At 30.8% G+C, this 17115-nt stretch overlaps 1 protein-coding gene across 2 annotated transcripts; it reads right to left on the minus strand.

The window, feature by feature from the left end:
* Positions 1-1372: 1372 nt before the first annotated feature.
* Positions 1373-7804, minus strand: LOC110613987 (P-loop NTPase domain-containing protein LPA1 homolog 1). 2 transcript variants are annotated; one of them, XM_021755430.2, is made up of 8 exons: positions 7548-7804; positions 7142-7290; positions 4915-5180; positions 4031-4112; positions 3386-3811; positions 2563-3300; positions 2268-2375; positions 1373-1949 (listed from the first exon to the last, which is right to left on the minus strand). In XM_021755430.2, the coding sequence occupies exons 2-8, from the start codon at positions 7286-7288 to the stop codon at positions 1620-1622; spliced, it is 2097 nt and encodes a 698-aa protein (XP_021611122.1). In that variant the 5' UTR covers positions 7289-7290; positions 7548-7804; the 3' UTR covers positions 1373-1619. The 2 variants fall into 2 exon arrangements, with proteins under 2 accessions (XP_021611122.1, XP_043812119.1); XM_043956184.1 differs by lacking the exons at positions 4031-4112; positions 7142-7290; positions 7548-7804 and having other exon boundaries at positions 4915-5052.
* Between the last annotated feature and the right edge of the window lie 9311 nt (positions 7805-17115).

Below are 17115 nucleotides of genomic sequence, written 5' to 3' on the forward strand. Positions count from 1 at the left end.
TTAATATAACAATTTCACACTCTTCTTATAATATAGACCTAAGGGTTGACATGATGATTGGATTTGTACTATTACAAGTGGTATTATCATAGTATGGTTAGCTTGGGAGTTTACTAGATTAGATAAACCAAGATTGTACGAGATATGCTTTCACACTATATTTAGTATGATTAGTTTTATATAATAGTTTGTAACGATGAAAATGTAAGTTTTTATTTTAATATTTAATTTATTTATAATGATAATAATAAATGGAAATAGCTATATAACTGACGGTTGAATTGTAATAGTGGTAGAAAATAGGCAACGATAATTAGACAGTGGGAATTGAGAAATAGTAATAGCAATAGCAACAAGTGAAGAACTGAGGAAAGAGTAAGAATGACTAAATATTGTATATGATAGTGGTAATAGCCGAGTGGCAATGATAGTGGTAATAACCGAGTGGCAATGATAGTTTAGCGACTATTGTAGATACAGTGATGGTAGCATTTCATTATTAAATAGTAATAATAATAGTAGAAATAATTAGGTAACGATAATGACGATGATAACAATGGTACTGAATATGAATAATAATAGGCACGTGTATTTTATACAGAGAGAGCATTAAAGTGTAATTAATTGCCTCTCCCTTCCACAACATTGGCAAAGTTATTCAATATTTGATGCATAATGTATATATTTGATAACCAAGTTTTGAAGACTTTTGATCACATGAAGAATATTGGAATAGAAATTACGAAAGAACTTGAACAGGGAGGGCATTTGCTCGCTTTTCAGAGAAATGAGCAGACGAGTAAGGTATTTAGGTTTCTATGGACTCATTGACAGTAGTTTTTGATGGGCTGTGTAGGAGCGGAGAGATCAAGAGGTGTAGAGGATTAGAGAAGATGGTTAGTAAAGAAACTAAAACCAATACTTAAGCATATAAAGTAATGTCAACACATACAAAATTTTGATAGATGGGTTGTCGAGCTTTGGCAATTTCAAGCTTGGAGATTGTGACAGAAGATGCATGATAGAGATTTGAAAGCAGACACCCACATGTAAGGTATGACAATAAATGGGCATTATAAACTAGATCTGGTGAATAGAATGCTTTCAATTTGATAGGGGTACCACTAGAGATGTTAACTTCAGTGGTGATACATTTTGGGTATTAATAAATGGCATTTAAAAGGCTGGGAAAATAGATAGCATGTGGAAGCAAGACGCAGAGCAAAGGAATGGGGCTAGACCACATGTTGTTTAATACATCGGATTTACCAAGGGGATTTTGTGGGAGATGGCAAGTGGAACAACATGACATCGTTGGAACCACACCGTTTAATCAAGCAAGTTAAGCAGGTCAAATTAAGAACGCAATGGCTTTACGGAAAAAATCTCCATATCATAATCAATCAGAACCATTTCCATTTTGCTTAATTACTTGCACAGAAAAGAGAACACAAAAAGATAAAACCAAATAAAAAAAAAAACGTTCCAAGTCATACAATTGTACCGTGCATTACTATAAACAAGGATGTGTGAATCACCAGATTACTCTCGGAAAGAAGTTAGGGGGTAAAAAAGAAAGAAAAAGGTGAGAAAACCACAAGTTGGCACAAAGTGAACTACTATCTGTGTGGAGTTCCAGAAAGAATTGGGCCACTAGCCACAGACCCATGCTTGCCTATGGCTGGGATGCTAAGGGAGCGTTTTCTCATTTTGAAGCTGCCAGAGTTGGACAATCTTCTTCCAGCCTTTTCCACAAGTAGAGAAGGGTACGAGCAAAATGGCTCCCTCATTGGCTCACTTTTAGTTCTCACGAATCGGTCTAGATTCTGCGCGTGCTTATCTTTTGACTCCTCATCGTCTGACCAATACCCATTCTCTAGCACATCCTGCATTGCGAGGTCATCATACTCTTCATCAGATTTTGTGGACTCCTCATCAACTGAGCCGATCTGTACAATTCATCAGGTTCAAACAAGAATTAATAATGAAGTTCTATACGTTGTTTTAATAGTATTTATTTACAATGTTCATAACTGTAAAGAATTATGAATCAAAGTTTCAAGCTTCATAAATTTCAAGGGCTTGACTGCAAGTTTTTCTTCTCTTTACTTTTTTTCACCATGGTCAAGGGTTTGGGACGGAGGATGAAAGTACGAATGCACCAAATTTCAGTGGTTTTCATTGATCTTTTGTTCTTAGAATCAAGTGAGAAATTCTAGATTTTGACACAATGTACTGAAATATTCAATAAAAATCCTGAATCCGACCTCTTCATGGACACGTTGATCATCATCACTATAATCCTCATCACTGTCCATCTCTGGTGGATCATCGACTTCCTCATCACTGCCATGCACTGAATGTTCCTCCTTGCGCTGAAGAGGCAATGGAAATTGAATCCAATTAGAAAAATAGGCAATATTTTCTCTTAATGCCAACAAAGACACCAAATACTGATTTGAATTTAAGTTCCATTCATCACCCCTTATTCGTAACCAGCTATCCCTGAAATTAAAATGAATAGCTTCAAGCAAGATAAGCCATAAATGCAGTTCAAAATACCTCCTTGGCAGGTCCATCAGACATCCGAGGAGAGCTACAACAAGAAGAATGGTGTTTACTTCCAGTATCGGTCCAATCAGCCCTTGACTCATCAAAACTTCCAGCATGACTAGTACCACCGTCACTGGGCCAAGCACTGATTCCAAAGTGTCCAAACTGAAGATTAACTGGTTCAGCTTTACCAATCTGCAATGGTCCATACATAGGGATCCCTATTCCATTATAAGTTCCACAACCCAACACAGGCTTCCCACTACTATCCACAGAACCAACAGGCCATGCCTTTGCCACAGACCCATCAGTATTAACAAGAGCCATCAAATGCCTAGAAGAACCTTTCCTCTGGATAAGTTGAAACATCCCTTTAGAGCTCATTGAGTTGGCAGCACGCTGGTTCCTGTACTCCTCATCAATGACAGCAACTGTATTTGTGGCAGGATCATAAAGTGGCTCCCCTGCCTCACGCCTGCGAAGGCAGCTGAAAAGCGTTGCATGGATGGCTGCTACACTCTTGTCAACATTTGTGTTATTGATTTTGGGAACAAGATGTTTATCAGCCCGTTTGCAAAGGTAATCTTGGATTGTTCTGATGTTTCGAATGTATTTCACATATTTGTTTTTAGCTGGATCCAACGTCATATACTTTGCACGAACAGCAAATCGTTCCAAGTGTTTGTCTTCATTTGTAATATATATCATGAATGGTATGATTGAAGGATGTTTTTTCATTAGCCCCATCTGCACACGGTTAAAATAAAGGAAATGCTTAAATTCGCTAAGGAAAGACATCTAATGATAAGCATAGCAAAGGTATTTTACTTACCACAAAGTTAAGGCTTAAGTGAACCCCCTCCACAACAACTGATTCTTTCCTCTCCTCCCATGCAGTTATCAGACGATCAAGACTGTCAATCACCATCTCACTTTGTGCCTTGAATCCTTCAACTGCCATCTGTTTAGGACTAATATATTCAGAAGCACAAGAACCCATATCCAGTGCTTGACTATCAGATTTCATCATGGATGAACTATCACATACTTCGTCCTTGGGACGTGAGTTTGCAATGCCAGCCAATTTTTTTGCCTTTTTTTTGGCCTTTGCTTCAGCAACTGCCTTAGGATCCAAATACTCCCCTGCATGATATGTTGAAGCCCAAAGCAGAGGATTTTGCTTCTCATCAACAAAACTCCGCATCATGTGCCGAATAGAGTCTGTTGATATTACCGTAGTAACTCCTAATCTGCTACCCTGCGTGAAACATGGGGTAAACTTTTCATTACATAAATACAGAGAAATTTATCTATTCGATCTGTTTATACATCATGGCATCCCAAGAAAAGCAAACAATAATGATGACGATGATCATAAAGGATGATGATAAAGCAAGATGATAATGGAGGACAAAAATATTGTAATTTTAAGCACAAATTCCAAGATAGATCACTGGTTTACAGGATAAAGGGATACCAGCAATGCAGACAGAGTAGATTTGCCACAGCCACTAGTGCCACACAATAGCACAGTTACAGATTCCTTCCTTTCCCGAATTCTGAAACACAAAAGATAGTATATAGAACACAGCATTCAGACATCGATCATCTTGAAATGGGAGAAAAAAGAGAGGAAATAACATAAAAGATACAAAACTTCAGTGCAAAAATGGATTAGAACAATAGCATAACTAGAAAATTCATTTCAGATAATACTATCACCACCATCTAGCAATGCCCCCAAGGAAATAACCCTCTTTAAGGGTTTCAAACTAAGTGCCAAAAAGTGGGAAAACAATTGCTATAACTGTTTTATATTTTATTATGACTATTAATAATGGTAGATCCTAACTTGAATACTTAGTTGTTCATTGTTCATAGAAAGGTTGACCAAATAATTATTAGAAGTACTGCCTTAAATGTCCTATATTCTGAAGGATAATTCATTTGGGTAAAAATGGGCAAGCAACTTTATTCAACTCTTTCAGCTTTGGTTATCTCCCCAAATGAGGATTTCAACCATGCTTGCTGATCCTCAACCAAAAATATCAATACCAAGGATGGACTAAAAACTCATTATAAATGAGCACACGGCAATCCTCACTTTCTTAGGTTCATTTGGCCCCAAGTAGGGCTCAAATTCAGGATCTCATAACTTTGGAAATGACTTCAAAGCAACCAAGACAAAACTCGTTGCCTTATTGGTACATAGCAATACTCTTTATAGAGGAAGAAAAAAACTACAATCAACTGTTAGCGCAAAAGAAAAATAGTTAAAGGAAGACATGCAGGATCCATATAATTGGTTGCTGCTTATAGATACAACTAATATTTCAATAAAGTATGATGTTTATAGCTTACCTACATGCCAAAACCAAGTCTGCCCTCTGGTTAGGACCTACATACTTGTATTCATTCAGAGAATCGCAAACAACATTTATGAAAGTTTCTCTTCTAACAATAACAGTTGTGCGCCTTTTGTATAATTCGAACGATAGGCTCCTGGTTCCATAATCTTTCCACCCACTTCCTTTTGAAGCATCAACCCCACTTACCGCCGCTTCTTTTGGAAGTAGAACATCACTCGAAGGTTCATTCCTCATCAGCTCAAAAACCCTTTGGCTAGTCTGAAAAGAAAGAAAGAAAGGATACTCAGCAAAAGTGCCCTCTTTCTTTAACAAAAAATTGGAATCCAGTAATCAACAGCAATGTCAAGTTGAACAATGAAATAAGTAGCAACTTAATGCCACAAAAACAAATTAGCAAAACAAAAAGAAATCCCATGACACAGAATCATGATTTCTACCAGAAACTTTACCAATTGTACTGCAACTCAATTTCCACCGACCGGACGCTTCTTCATTTCATGGAAAATATCTAACCCATTTCCAACCAGAACATTTTCAAGGAAATAACTCTTATTTACATTTTAAACAAAATGCAACATTCCAGATTTTCACAAGCTCGTAAAAAGTGAAGGAACCTATAACAGAACCAAATAAACATATTACCAATAGATCATTATCCATCAACAAATTACAACTACATTTTACCCATATCTTGTCTCCATTTTTTTTTGGGTCCTACTCAACTATAAATAGAAATATATGAAGTTCCATTTTATTTCCAAACATTTTTGTAAATTTACTTATTGAAAATATGAAGTTTATTTCATTTCCAGATCATTTTGAATTTTGAAACAAGCAGCAAAAAATGTTATTTTCTCTTTCCAGACACATCGTTTCCAATGACATAAATAGAGCTTTAAAGAATAAAGCTTCACGAGGTTCCCATAATGCATGACTGGACATGCCAGAATACAGTCCAATAGGCAGAATCATGGAATTAGAAAAGGGAAAAATGACCCCTGCTGAATAGAAAGCTGGACTGGTTAATTTTTAAAAAGAATATATCAGATTGAAATTTAATCTACTGGTTCCAATCTTGGCCGAGTTCAGTATAAATTTTGCAGTATCATCCACTTGACCAAAATTACACTTCTAATTTTGTCAATTTAAGCAAATTTGCATGGAGAAAAATAATCTTAAGGGGAAGCTGATTAATTAGATAAAATGGAAGCCCAATTGGATAAAATTGCAACCACATTTCTCTATTTGGTCAAAACTGTCAAAAGTGAAATCACAGGATTAAATTGCAATTTCAAAGAGGTTTATAATTTTTTGTGATTGGTCTAGAAGAAATAGCTCAAATATCACCAGTGTTTTCATCATTTCAAGAAATACAATTACAATATCCCTTTTAGCTATGAGAGCTAGTGGGAAAACATTGATGAAGAGTGTTGGTAGAGTTAGTGCTGCAGAAAATTAAAAGAGTGAGAAAATTATGCTGTCCATCTGGAAATCAATTTAATTAGAAAAACCACATGCATGAAAGTCACTACACGACTCAACCATGCCAAAGCTTGTAAAACACCTAAATTGCATAAGGCGGCTAGTGATTGGATTATAGTGCCCAAATACTTAGCCGCTAAACAATATCCCAATTACACACCAAAAATCCTATTTCACACGACTTAAACAGATTTTTAATAAAATATAGCCTTCTAATCAATGCAAAGCCAAAAACCAACAGAGTACAAGACGCTATCAGGTCAAATAACTGGATTAATTCAGACACATCATATTGGAGGAACTACAAGAAAGATAGCATTCAACACAGAGAAGCGAGGAACTGCCACTACAAAAAAGGCACTAGGGAGTTTAACACAATGTCATTTAACTGGACACTGTTTCCAACAGTAGTTGAACAAGGACACGCCTTACAGTTGAACGGCTCAAAATAGAAACATAAGCACATGAATGAGAGAGAAAAAGGGAGTTGGGGACGGGAGCTGAAATTCTGGGCTCTCGCAGAATAGACAACAGATCCGCCAACCCCAATCATCCAGATTCCACAATGAAGAGAAACCATAATCACACCTCAATCCATGATTACCAGCGGAAATCTGACCGACCAATGAATAGAAAAATGGAGTAACGCCCTAAATTGCAGAGGCGACATCTCAAATTTCAAGTTACCGAAAACAAATAAATAAATAAAATATCAAGAGCATTTAAATATGATATACCTTGAAAGCATGACGTGCTTTACATCCCATGAGTTGCAGAGTGCTCTGCAAAACCGGACGCGTATATCGGAACGACTCTTTCCCTTTTTCATTCTTCTCCTCCTCGTCCACCACCACTATATACAGCAGTTTCGCCACCTCCGCCATTCCTGCAACCACCACCAACACCAACACCAGAACCAAAACCGATTTCACACCGGAGAACAAACAAAACAAAAACTTATGCAGAAAGAAATATCTCATGCAAAGCATATAACAAATCATTTAAAACGCGTTAAAATCACGAATCACATAGCCAAAACCAGCGACTAAGAGAAACAAATGAAATAGACACAGAGATAGAAATCAAAGAAGAATGCAAGTGTAGCAATGCGAGTGATTTGATCGAAAGAGAGGGAATTCGAACCTGAATATATACAGATCTCTCGAGTGTATTGAAGAACAAAAATTACAGAAATATGAAGATACAACAAGAGTAATATAATGAAAACGGTTAGGGTTTATAAGAACAGAGAAGCTTTACGATCCGCCATTTGAAGAACGAAGAAGAATTCGCCATTTCTGCTGTGTCACCTGTCCTCCACGCATCGCACGAACAAAGCCTCCACGAGTCCCTTTAATACGCACTTTCTCTCACTAAAATACCGCTTCCGCTATCTCGGTTTTTCTCTCTCTAGAACAATAAATGTATGAATTGACGGATTTGGGCTTAGCTTGCGCTTGAAATTGCGGGAGTGGTCAAGGACGGATTTGATGGTCATTGACTCGTTTGGTTATATTGCCAATTATAGCGGGAGGGAAAGGTGGGGCCAGTCCGGATATCAATGAGTGGCAAGAATGTAATTTTAGCTATTCTAAGGGATAAAGTTTTGTAGCGCATATGAAAGACACCGAAAATGACCCTTACCCTCGGCCATAAACATTTGCGCCTGCGTTTTCTGTGTTTTTCTTTCGGAAAAAATATCAAAGGCTAGTGGTCCGGTCCCACTCCAATTTTTTATTTTAAAAATTCAATTTTAAATTTAAATTAAGCTAAATTAATCGATTTCAATCTAATTTAAATTATTTTTAGAATTAATTTAATTGTAATAAATCAATTTGGTTTTAATCTAATTTCAAATTAAACTGAAATTTTGCTGCGCTGATAAAAAAAAATTGCCAAAAGAAATCTCACTATATTTTTTATTTAGTTATTAAAAATTAAACTCAAAATTTTATAACTATATGAGACACTTCAGTATTTATTAAATTTAAGTTTTTATTAGTAATATCTAATTTTACTTTATTTAGAAATGCATAATTCAATTTTATTGATAATTACACTTTACTTTTATATTTTTATTGTATTTAAAAAAGAAGTTAAAATTCAAATTCTTATAATTTAAAATCTATATAGTTTAATTTAAAATTTTAATGGCACTTAATTTCTGTAGAAAATTTTCTTAAAATTTAAATCTTTTTACTTTGAATTAAATTGAGAGAATACATTTTATGCAAAAATTCTTATTTTCTATATAACTAATAAAAGAATATTATTTTTAAATTCAAGCAAAATTATATGCTTTTATTGATAATATATTGCAGAATTATAATATAATTATGAAGTAAAAGTTTCATAAACAATAATTAATAAATATAAATTTATTTTAAAAATATTAAAATATTATTATTTCTTTGATAAAATATGATATTGATGTAGTTGAGATAGAGTCGTATTGTAATTGATAAATTTAAAAAAAAATAAAATAATTAGTGTTTATAATAGTTATTTTGAAGCACAGAGAAAATAATAAATATAATAAATTATATAAAATTTAAGAATAATCATATAAAAATATGTATTTGAATTTTTATGTTTATTAATTTTTATATTGTAAAAAAATAGAATTAATTATTAAATTTTTTAAAAATTTAATTTACACAGTGACTAGATAAAAAATTCTACTATTATATATGCGACATAATCTATTGAATTATAACTTTATGTGAAATCTCTTTTTTATTTGATGAATAATCGAATGTATTATGCGATTATATTTGCGGTAATAATTTATAATCTATTTTAAACGATTATTTATTATATAAAAAATTATGATTTAATCTTATAAAATAATACAATTTTCAAAAATGTGCGAATAATTTTTTTATACTAATCAATTGTTTGGACAATTCTTTTTATTTGTTTGTTAAATAATATGAAAAATAAATCTATAAAGAAAAATATTACTATTCCATAGAATAAAAGAAAAAAATCAGAAAATGAAGAACAGTAGATAAAACGACAATTATAAATATGTTGCTAAAAGAATATTATTTAATTTTATTAAAAGCAAATAAATGTACTATGAAGTAAAATCAGGTTGAAAGTGTTTTAAATATTTTTTATAATAATAATAATAAATATATTTCAACATTTAAAAAACATCTATCAAAAATTAATAATATTAATTTTATCAAATAAAATTTAAAAAAAAGTAATTTATGTCATAATAAATTAAAATAAAGTAATGATATTAAGTTTAATATTAAATCAAATAGTCATATGTGAAATTAATAACATGCATTTTCGTTTATTTTATTTTTATTATCGAATTTAAAGTATAAAATGATTAAAAGCCTATGAGGAAGCTATGTATTATGTCTTTTCATTTTATTTTTTATATTTCAGCTTTTAACTTTAAAAGTTAATTTATAAATTGAAAAAAAAAAAAAATCAAATCTGGTGTGGCTGCCCACTAAAAAATTAAATAAGATAAGCAAATGGTTTTTAAATTTGGTCGGATCTGAAAAGCGAAGAAACTAAATAATTAAGGTTTAAAATTCAATCGGGTCAAGTTGATATATTATTTATTTAAATAAAATAATTAATAAATGAAAAATATAGCGGTATTGATTAATATTTATTTTAAATAAATTCAATGGGGTCAAGTTGATATATTTATTTTAAAAAATATATTAAAATATTATTAATATTTTAAAATATTTATTAATTAATTTTAATTATTAAATATTAAAAAAATAAAATATTATTAATATGGATTAAAATTTTTATAAATTTAAAAGATTAATTAATAATTTTTTTTAAATTATAAAAATTAAATAATAAAATATTTAACGATTAAAATTAATAAAAAAATTTAATAATAATAAATTTTTTTATATTATAAAAATTAAATAATAATTTTATCATAAACCAAATCAATCATCGATTAGTTTTCATCAGGTTCTTCCGGATGCTGACCCATTTTTTCATGTTTTAATTGAGTTTCACATTTTCCAGTTGTATGGGTAGATCAGACTGACCATAAGTTTTATTTCCAAATTTCTCAGCCACCGGTTGGACCGGTCAGAATTTCACAACTATGGTTTTATATAAAATATTTTTTTATATATATTTTGAACGTTTGTAAATTCAGAAAAATTAATTAACATAATATATTTCTTGCTAAAATAAAATTGAGTTATACATTTTAAAAACTTTATTAAAATTATTATATATAAATTTATTAATATATTTTATTTATAATTTAAAATCAAATAATATAAATAAATTATTTTATTAGAAAATATTTTATAACAAAATATTTTATACCAAAAATTTAATTAAATTCTATAAAATTTTAAGAATCAGAAAAGGTCAAGACACGACAGCATATGTTGTGAAAGGCATCCTTGGAGAACACAATTTCATATGGCAGTTTTAAACTGTTTGCTTTATAGTAATGCTCACCGACGTGCACGTTGTATTAAATTTTTGTTTTGTGCCAAGTTACCTTCTAATTAAGAAATGTCAAATTGTTGATTACATGGTATTGACTGTGACTAAATCACCATCACCGTCCAGTCTGAATTGTCAAGCTCCGAGTTTTCTTCCCTCTTTTATTTAATTCTACAAATGAAAGGCTTTTTGAATGAGTCAAAATAATTTGAAGTCTTCAAACTTTGTGACACTTTTCAATGCCCCCGTTTGAGAGTTTTAACTATAGTTAACAAGCAATCCTTAAAATTTATTAATTCAAAAAGAATAAAAAACATAATATGAGGATGAAAGATATCAATTTAAATTTCTTAATCGAATTTAAAATGAACTGATATTATTAGAATATAAATAATATTATTTATAAATTTATAAATAAAAATATATTTTACTTTTTTATAATTAAATAAAAATACTTTATAATCGGCTATACGGTAGTAAATCTTCTAATAAAATATAATTAATTACCCTTTTTCTGCAACTTTGAAATTACTTGCTAGGTGAACAATTACATATTTCTGGAAATTCAGAAACTTTATAATAATATATTCACTTGGGGATAAACGAGACTTGTTAATCCAAGTACTAAAGGAAGGATAATAGCTTAACAACATTGTCAGTACATGACCAATCAAATGGGTGCTAAATGAGTCACATCATCATCAATAATCAAAACCGTCAATAAAACTTTATTGAATGGACAAATACCAAATCATATTAATTACAATGATTTTTAATATTATTATTTTATTATAAATATTGCATGCACATTTTACTTGTCAATGGTTTTTTTAATTAAAAAAAATTACTCTTTAATCTTTAAAATATAATAGATTAAATATAATTAATGAATTTATTGATCTGTTTTTAAAATTCAACATTTTATTTTTATCGTGTAATTTCATTAAAATTTAATATTTTTTATTAAAAATTTATATTAAATTAATAATTTATATATGATAAAAATAAAAAAATTAAATATAATATTAAAAATATATTTATCAATAATAAAATAAAAAATTATTATTTAATCATTATAATATAAAAAAAATTATTAATTTATCATTCGATTTTAAAAAATATATTAAAATATTTTTAAAATTTTAAAAGGTTTACTTTAATTCTCTATTAATTTTATTATTAAATATCTTACTATTTAATCTTTATAATTTTAAAAAATTTATTAATTAATTTCTTAAATTATTAAAAAGTTTATTAATTAATCATTTTTATAAAGAATATTTTTTTTATAATATTTAACGATTAAAATTAATAGAAAAACTAACTAATAAACTTTTAAAACATCAGTGACGTTTTAATATATTTTTTAAAATCGATAAATCAAATAGTGAGTTTATTCATAAAAAAATAAGCGATATCTCAAAGACAATTTTGATTTTGCATTTTTAATAATTTAAATTTTATATATTTTAATTTTTATTATATGTATAGTGTAAATATTAAATTTATTAAAATTTTTATTTATTTGTGTGGATTGAATTCGATATTTTTTTCCTTAAATTTTAACGAAATTAAATTTTAAAAATTAAAGTGTTAGGCTTGAAAAATAAAAAGAGAAATTTCTTATTTATATTATATTTCAGGGACGAACAAAATAAATTTCCTTAAATTTTTATTATATTTATTAATTTTAAATTTATTAAAATTTTTATTTATTTATGGAAATTTGTGTTTGAAATTTTTAATTTATTGTTTTAATTTGTAAATGAGATTTTATTCATTGAAAGAGAGACCTATAAATTTGTAAAAATTAAATTTTAGAGACTAAAATATTGGGTTTTAAAAATAGTAGTTTCGTCATTTTTATGTTACTAATAGCATTCTTGAGGAAAAAAACCTTTAATTTTGACAGATTCGAACTTTAAGGACCGAAATATTGGATCTCAAAAATGAATTGTTAATTATACTATATTTCATAGATAAAAAATAATTTTTCTTTAAAAAGTGTATAAAAAATTTTAAAATACAACTTTAAATTTTTTTAATCCTCACCATTTCAATTTGGCTTTAATAATCAAACATCCATAAACTAACAATTTTTGTTTCAATTGCTGCCTTTTAAAGTTGAACAAAACTATATAATGCCAATTGCCTAGCACTTTCTTAGAATATATCAAAGAAAAAAGAATCATAAAGATTATATATAATATTAGCAATGCGGACTAAATTAAATTGAATTAATTAAAATTAATAAATATAATTCGCTTTGTAATTTTATATTATCTCTTAAAATACAATAACTTATTGAATTTGAAATCATTTTCAAGTAGAAAAATATTAAAATTTTCAAACACATATAGAAAATGGCTAATGACCATTGAACATCGAAGACCTCAAGAGTTTGCGGTAGGAGACTTAGTGATGATCAAACTACTACTAGAATAAATGTGATTCTTTCGTAACTGAGGTTGAAGGTTGGTGCGCAAATACGAATGGTCAATTCTAATCGTTGCTAAGGTTGAGTCTGCAACATATAAAGTGAAATTATCACCGTGGATGAAAATTCACCAAATATTTCATGCGAACAAATTCAAGTCATACTATACAAATGAGACAGACAACGACAGAAATAAACTTTTAAACTAGCCGTTTCAATATATATAAATATATATATAAGAAAGGGAATAAATTTCAGTAGAAGGTTGTAGGATAAATAAAAAAGAACAAAAGTAAATGAAATAGGCCAAAGGACTTTACTTTACTTAAGATGGAGGGCTAAGAAAGCATCAAAAACAAAGAATCCCTCCATTTGTGATTTTCTTCTCCTCCTCTTTTTTTGTTTAATTATTATTTTTTTAATTTCCAATAAGCATTTGAGTCTTTTCACAAAAGCAAAAAATTTCAATTGGTGTTATTCTTTATTAGGGGTGGCAACGGGTAGGGTACCCGCGAAATTGGGAGTACCCAAATCCAAACCCGATTATATATAAAATTCCCAAATCCGTCCCAAATCCGCTTAGTATTTTAATTTTACTATACGTATCCGTTCCAAATCCGTTTAGGAATATCCGCACACTATCCGAACCCGATTTTTATAATTCAATTTAATGATAAAAAATTAAAAATTTACATATTATAACCCAAATAACAAGCTCTCCATTTTAAGTGTCTGAACAAAAGAAAATAGTATTTTTTCTTTCATGTTTCTAGCATAATTCCAGTATGTGTTACTTTAGTACTAGCAGTTTCGAAAATAGATAGCTACCGACTACAACAAGCATGTCAGCTAGAACCCCCAGTTTGCAGTATAATATTCAAAACAATATTGACAAATGCAAGCATCCAAAAAAACCATAAGAGAAGATGATAACAGCAAAAAAAAAGGTTAAGAAAACCCCTGACAAAAGATGCTCAAAAAATCAATCCATGAGACTAAATATATCAATATGCCAAAAGATGTAAAGTTTATCTGCATAACATTTAAACTGGAAAATACATTAACCTGGTAAGTGAAGAGTTGTCTCCGACTGGGAAGTGGGAGATGTCGCTATACTGGAGAGAGAGAAGGAGATATGGCTGACCGGAGAGAGAGAAGATTTATCGTCAACTGGGAAGAGAAAGGAGACGTTGCCGGTGCGGACTGAGTTGCCGGCACTCGTCAAGTGAAGTGGGGGAGAGATGCGTTGACTGGGAAGTGGGAGATATCGCCGACGGGAGAGAGAGAAGGAGATATCGCTGACTGGGGAGAGGAAGCAGATGTCGCCGGTGCCGACTGGGCTGCCGGCAGTCGTCAATGAAGTGGGGGAGAGGCGTAGATTGGAAATTATGCGAAGGGAAGGGGGGAGAGAGGCGCCGAGAGAGAGAAGCTCGAGTAAAATGAGAAAATGAATTAGGGATAAGGAATTAGGGTTAGTATAGCTAAACGGGTTCGGGTAACGGGTATCCGATCACCTAATCCCGAACCCTACCCGAATCCGAGACGAGTAAAATTTTTCAAATCCGAATCTGCCCAAATCCGTTTTGTAAATACCCAAATCCGTTCTAATAGGGTTTGGACGGATTGGGTACCCGTGAAAACCCGCCCGCCTGCCATCCCTATTCTTTATTTTTCAAATCATGGTGCTTATAATGAACGGCATATAAAAGAAAACCACCACTTATATTATTAACGGCAAAGATGGAGGCTGTTGGCCACCGCTACAAGAATCTTCCAACTTCAGCTACGCATTCTCCGCCCAAAGCTGAAATCAAGTTGAATTCGGTTGGGCTTTAGCAGTTCGAATAGCGTTGTGAATTGGCAGTTTCTTTCTGTTGGACCCAACTAAACGTGTGAAATTATTCTTTTGTTTCCTAATTAGTGGACCCCACTAATCAGTGAATCCTGATCCAGTCAAATCTCATGGCACGAGTGGGTCAAAGGTCGGTGGATCAATTTCGGTTGGAAGTTAAAACAATCGAAACAGAATTTCAATTCTATTATTAAATTATTTATAATTATAAAACAAATATAAATATTATAAGTAACTTATATATACATAAAAAATAAAATTTATTTTATTAAAAAACATATTTTAAAATTTATATATATTATATAAAAAATATTAATCATATATATATATATTTTAATAATAAATAAATTATAAATTATAAATATATATCCTTACTCATTATTTTATATTTAAACAATAATAATTAAATATAATTTATTAAATATTTTAAATGTTTATACTATAATTAGTAATTAATTATTAATTCCCCTATTATCAATAACAGCTACTAATTATTAAATATGAGCTGTATTAAACAGTTACCCTAAATCAGACCGGTCCTCTGCCTCTTGATCATTCCCAGCTGAATCTCCTGTAACAACATAAATAGATCTTTCTCATTGGTCACATGTCATTCATTAATGGAACGGCCATTAATGATTCACGTTTTCAACTGGGACCCATTGCCTCTTATGCTTTTCAATATTTTCAATGCTTGTGCCTTTTTTCCTTTTTTTTTTTTTTATTTTTTATTTTTATTTTTTTTATGAGCCTAATTATTCATTGCTCCATGATTTTCTTTTTCCAAAGAAAAATTCACTGTCATTCAAAAAGCAGGGGATTACGTGGCCAAAAAAAAGTAGCCCATTAATAATGCGTTAGGACCAAGCCCATGAAAAAAAATCCCAGCTAGATCCAAGCCCATGAAAAAAAACACAAATATTTATACAGTTTAATAATATTTAATTAATATAATTAACATAATAAATTTTATATAATAATTTAATATTCGCTCACATTATTTCATTATATTAATATTATTATATACTTTTTAAAGTTAAATTTGTTGTTCAATAAACATTTAATACGAATTCATTAATAAATTAATAATTAAATTACAAATAAAAATTATAATTTAAAATAAGCAAAAATTAGGGAGAAAATATTCTTAACAAAAATTTATGACAAATTAACAATGAATTGGGAATGGCAGGTCAGTTTCTATTTGGACTCACCCTTGGTTGAAAGAGGCGCCCGACTTATTGGTTTCTACACCTCCTCCTCCGAACTGTACTCTTTCTGTTGTTGCAGATCTTATGATTGGCTATAGATGGAATGAGAATTTAATAGCTCAGTTGTTCAATGATAGAGACAGGAGTTGTATTTTGAACATCCCTCTAAGTATTTCTTCGCATCCAGATGCGTGGTGCTGGAAGTTTGCGTCCAAGGGTCACTATTCTGTTAAGAGTGCTTACAGATTTCTAGTTGCTGGGTTTCGACATAGGGAAGGTAGTGAGATATGGAGTCGTTTTTGGAAGACGAAGGTGCCTCCTAAAGTGCTTAATTTCTGCTGGCGTGCTTTAGTTAATGTAGTTCCTTGCCTCTCTTTGCTTCAGTCTAGGAGAGTTCCGGTTGATTCGATGTGTCCGTTGTGTCATGAGGCTCCTGAGACTATCCTACATATTCTTGTTCAGTGTCCTTTTGCCCGCAGTTGCTGGTTGAGTTCGCCTTTGGGTTGGCCTGCATTCTCCGCTGCCTCTTTTAGGGAGTGGTTCTCTTTAGCCTTCCTTACTGCTTCTACAGAGAATGCTTCCCTTATTCTAATGATATGTTGGGCTTTGTGGCATAACAGAAATAATGTTGTTTGGAAAGCTCAGGGTCGAACCGCGAGTGGTGTGTTCTTCATGGCACTGAATTTTTTGCAGCAATGGAGGGGGCCTGTTCTGATTCTACCAGCTGCACCAATGTTGTATCGGCTTTGACTGTTT

The sequence above is a fragment of the Manihot esculenta genome, chromosome 4 (assembly GCF_001659605.2).
Source record: "Manihot esculenta cultivar AM560-2 chromosome 4, M.esculenta_v8, whole genome shotgun sequence".
Classification (NCBI taxonomy): domain Eukaryota; kingdom Viridiplantae; phylum Streptophyta; class Magnoliopsida; order Malpighiales; family Euphorbiaceae; genus Manihot; species Manihot esculenta.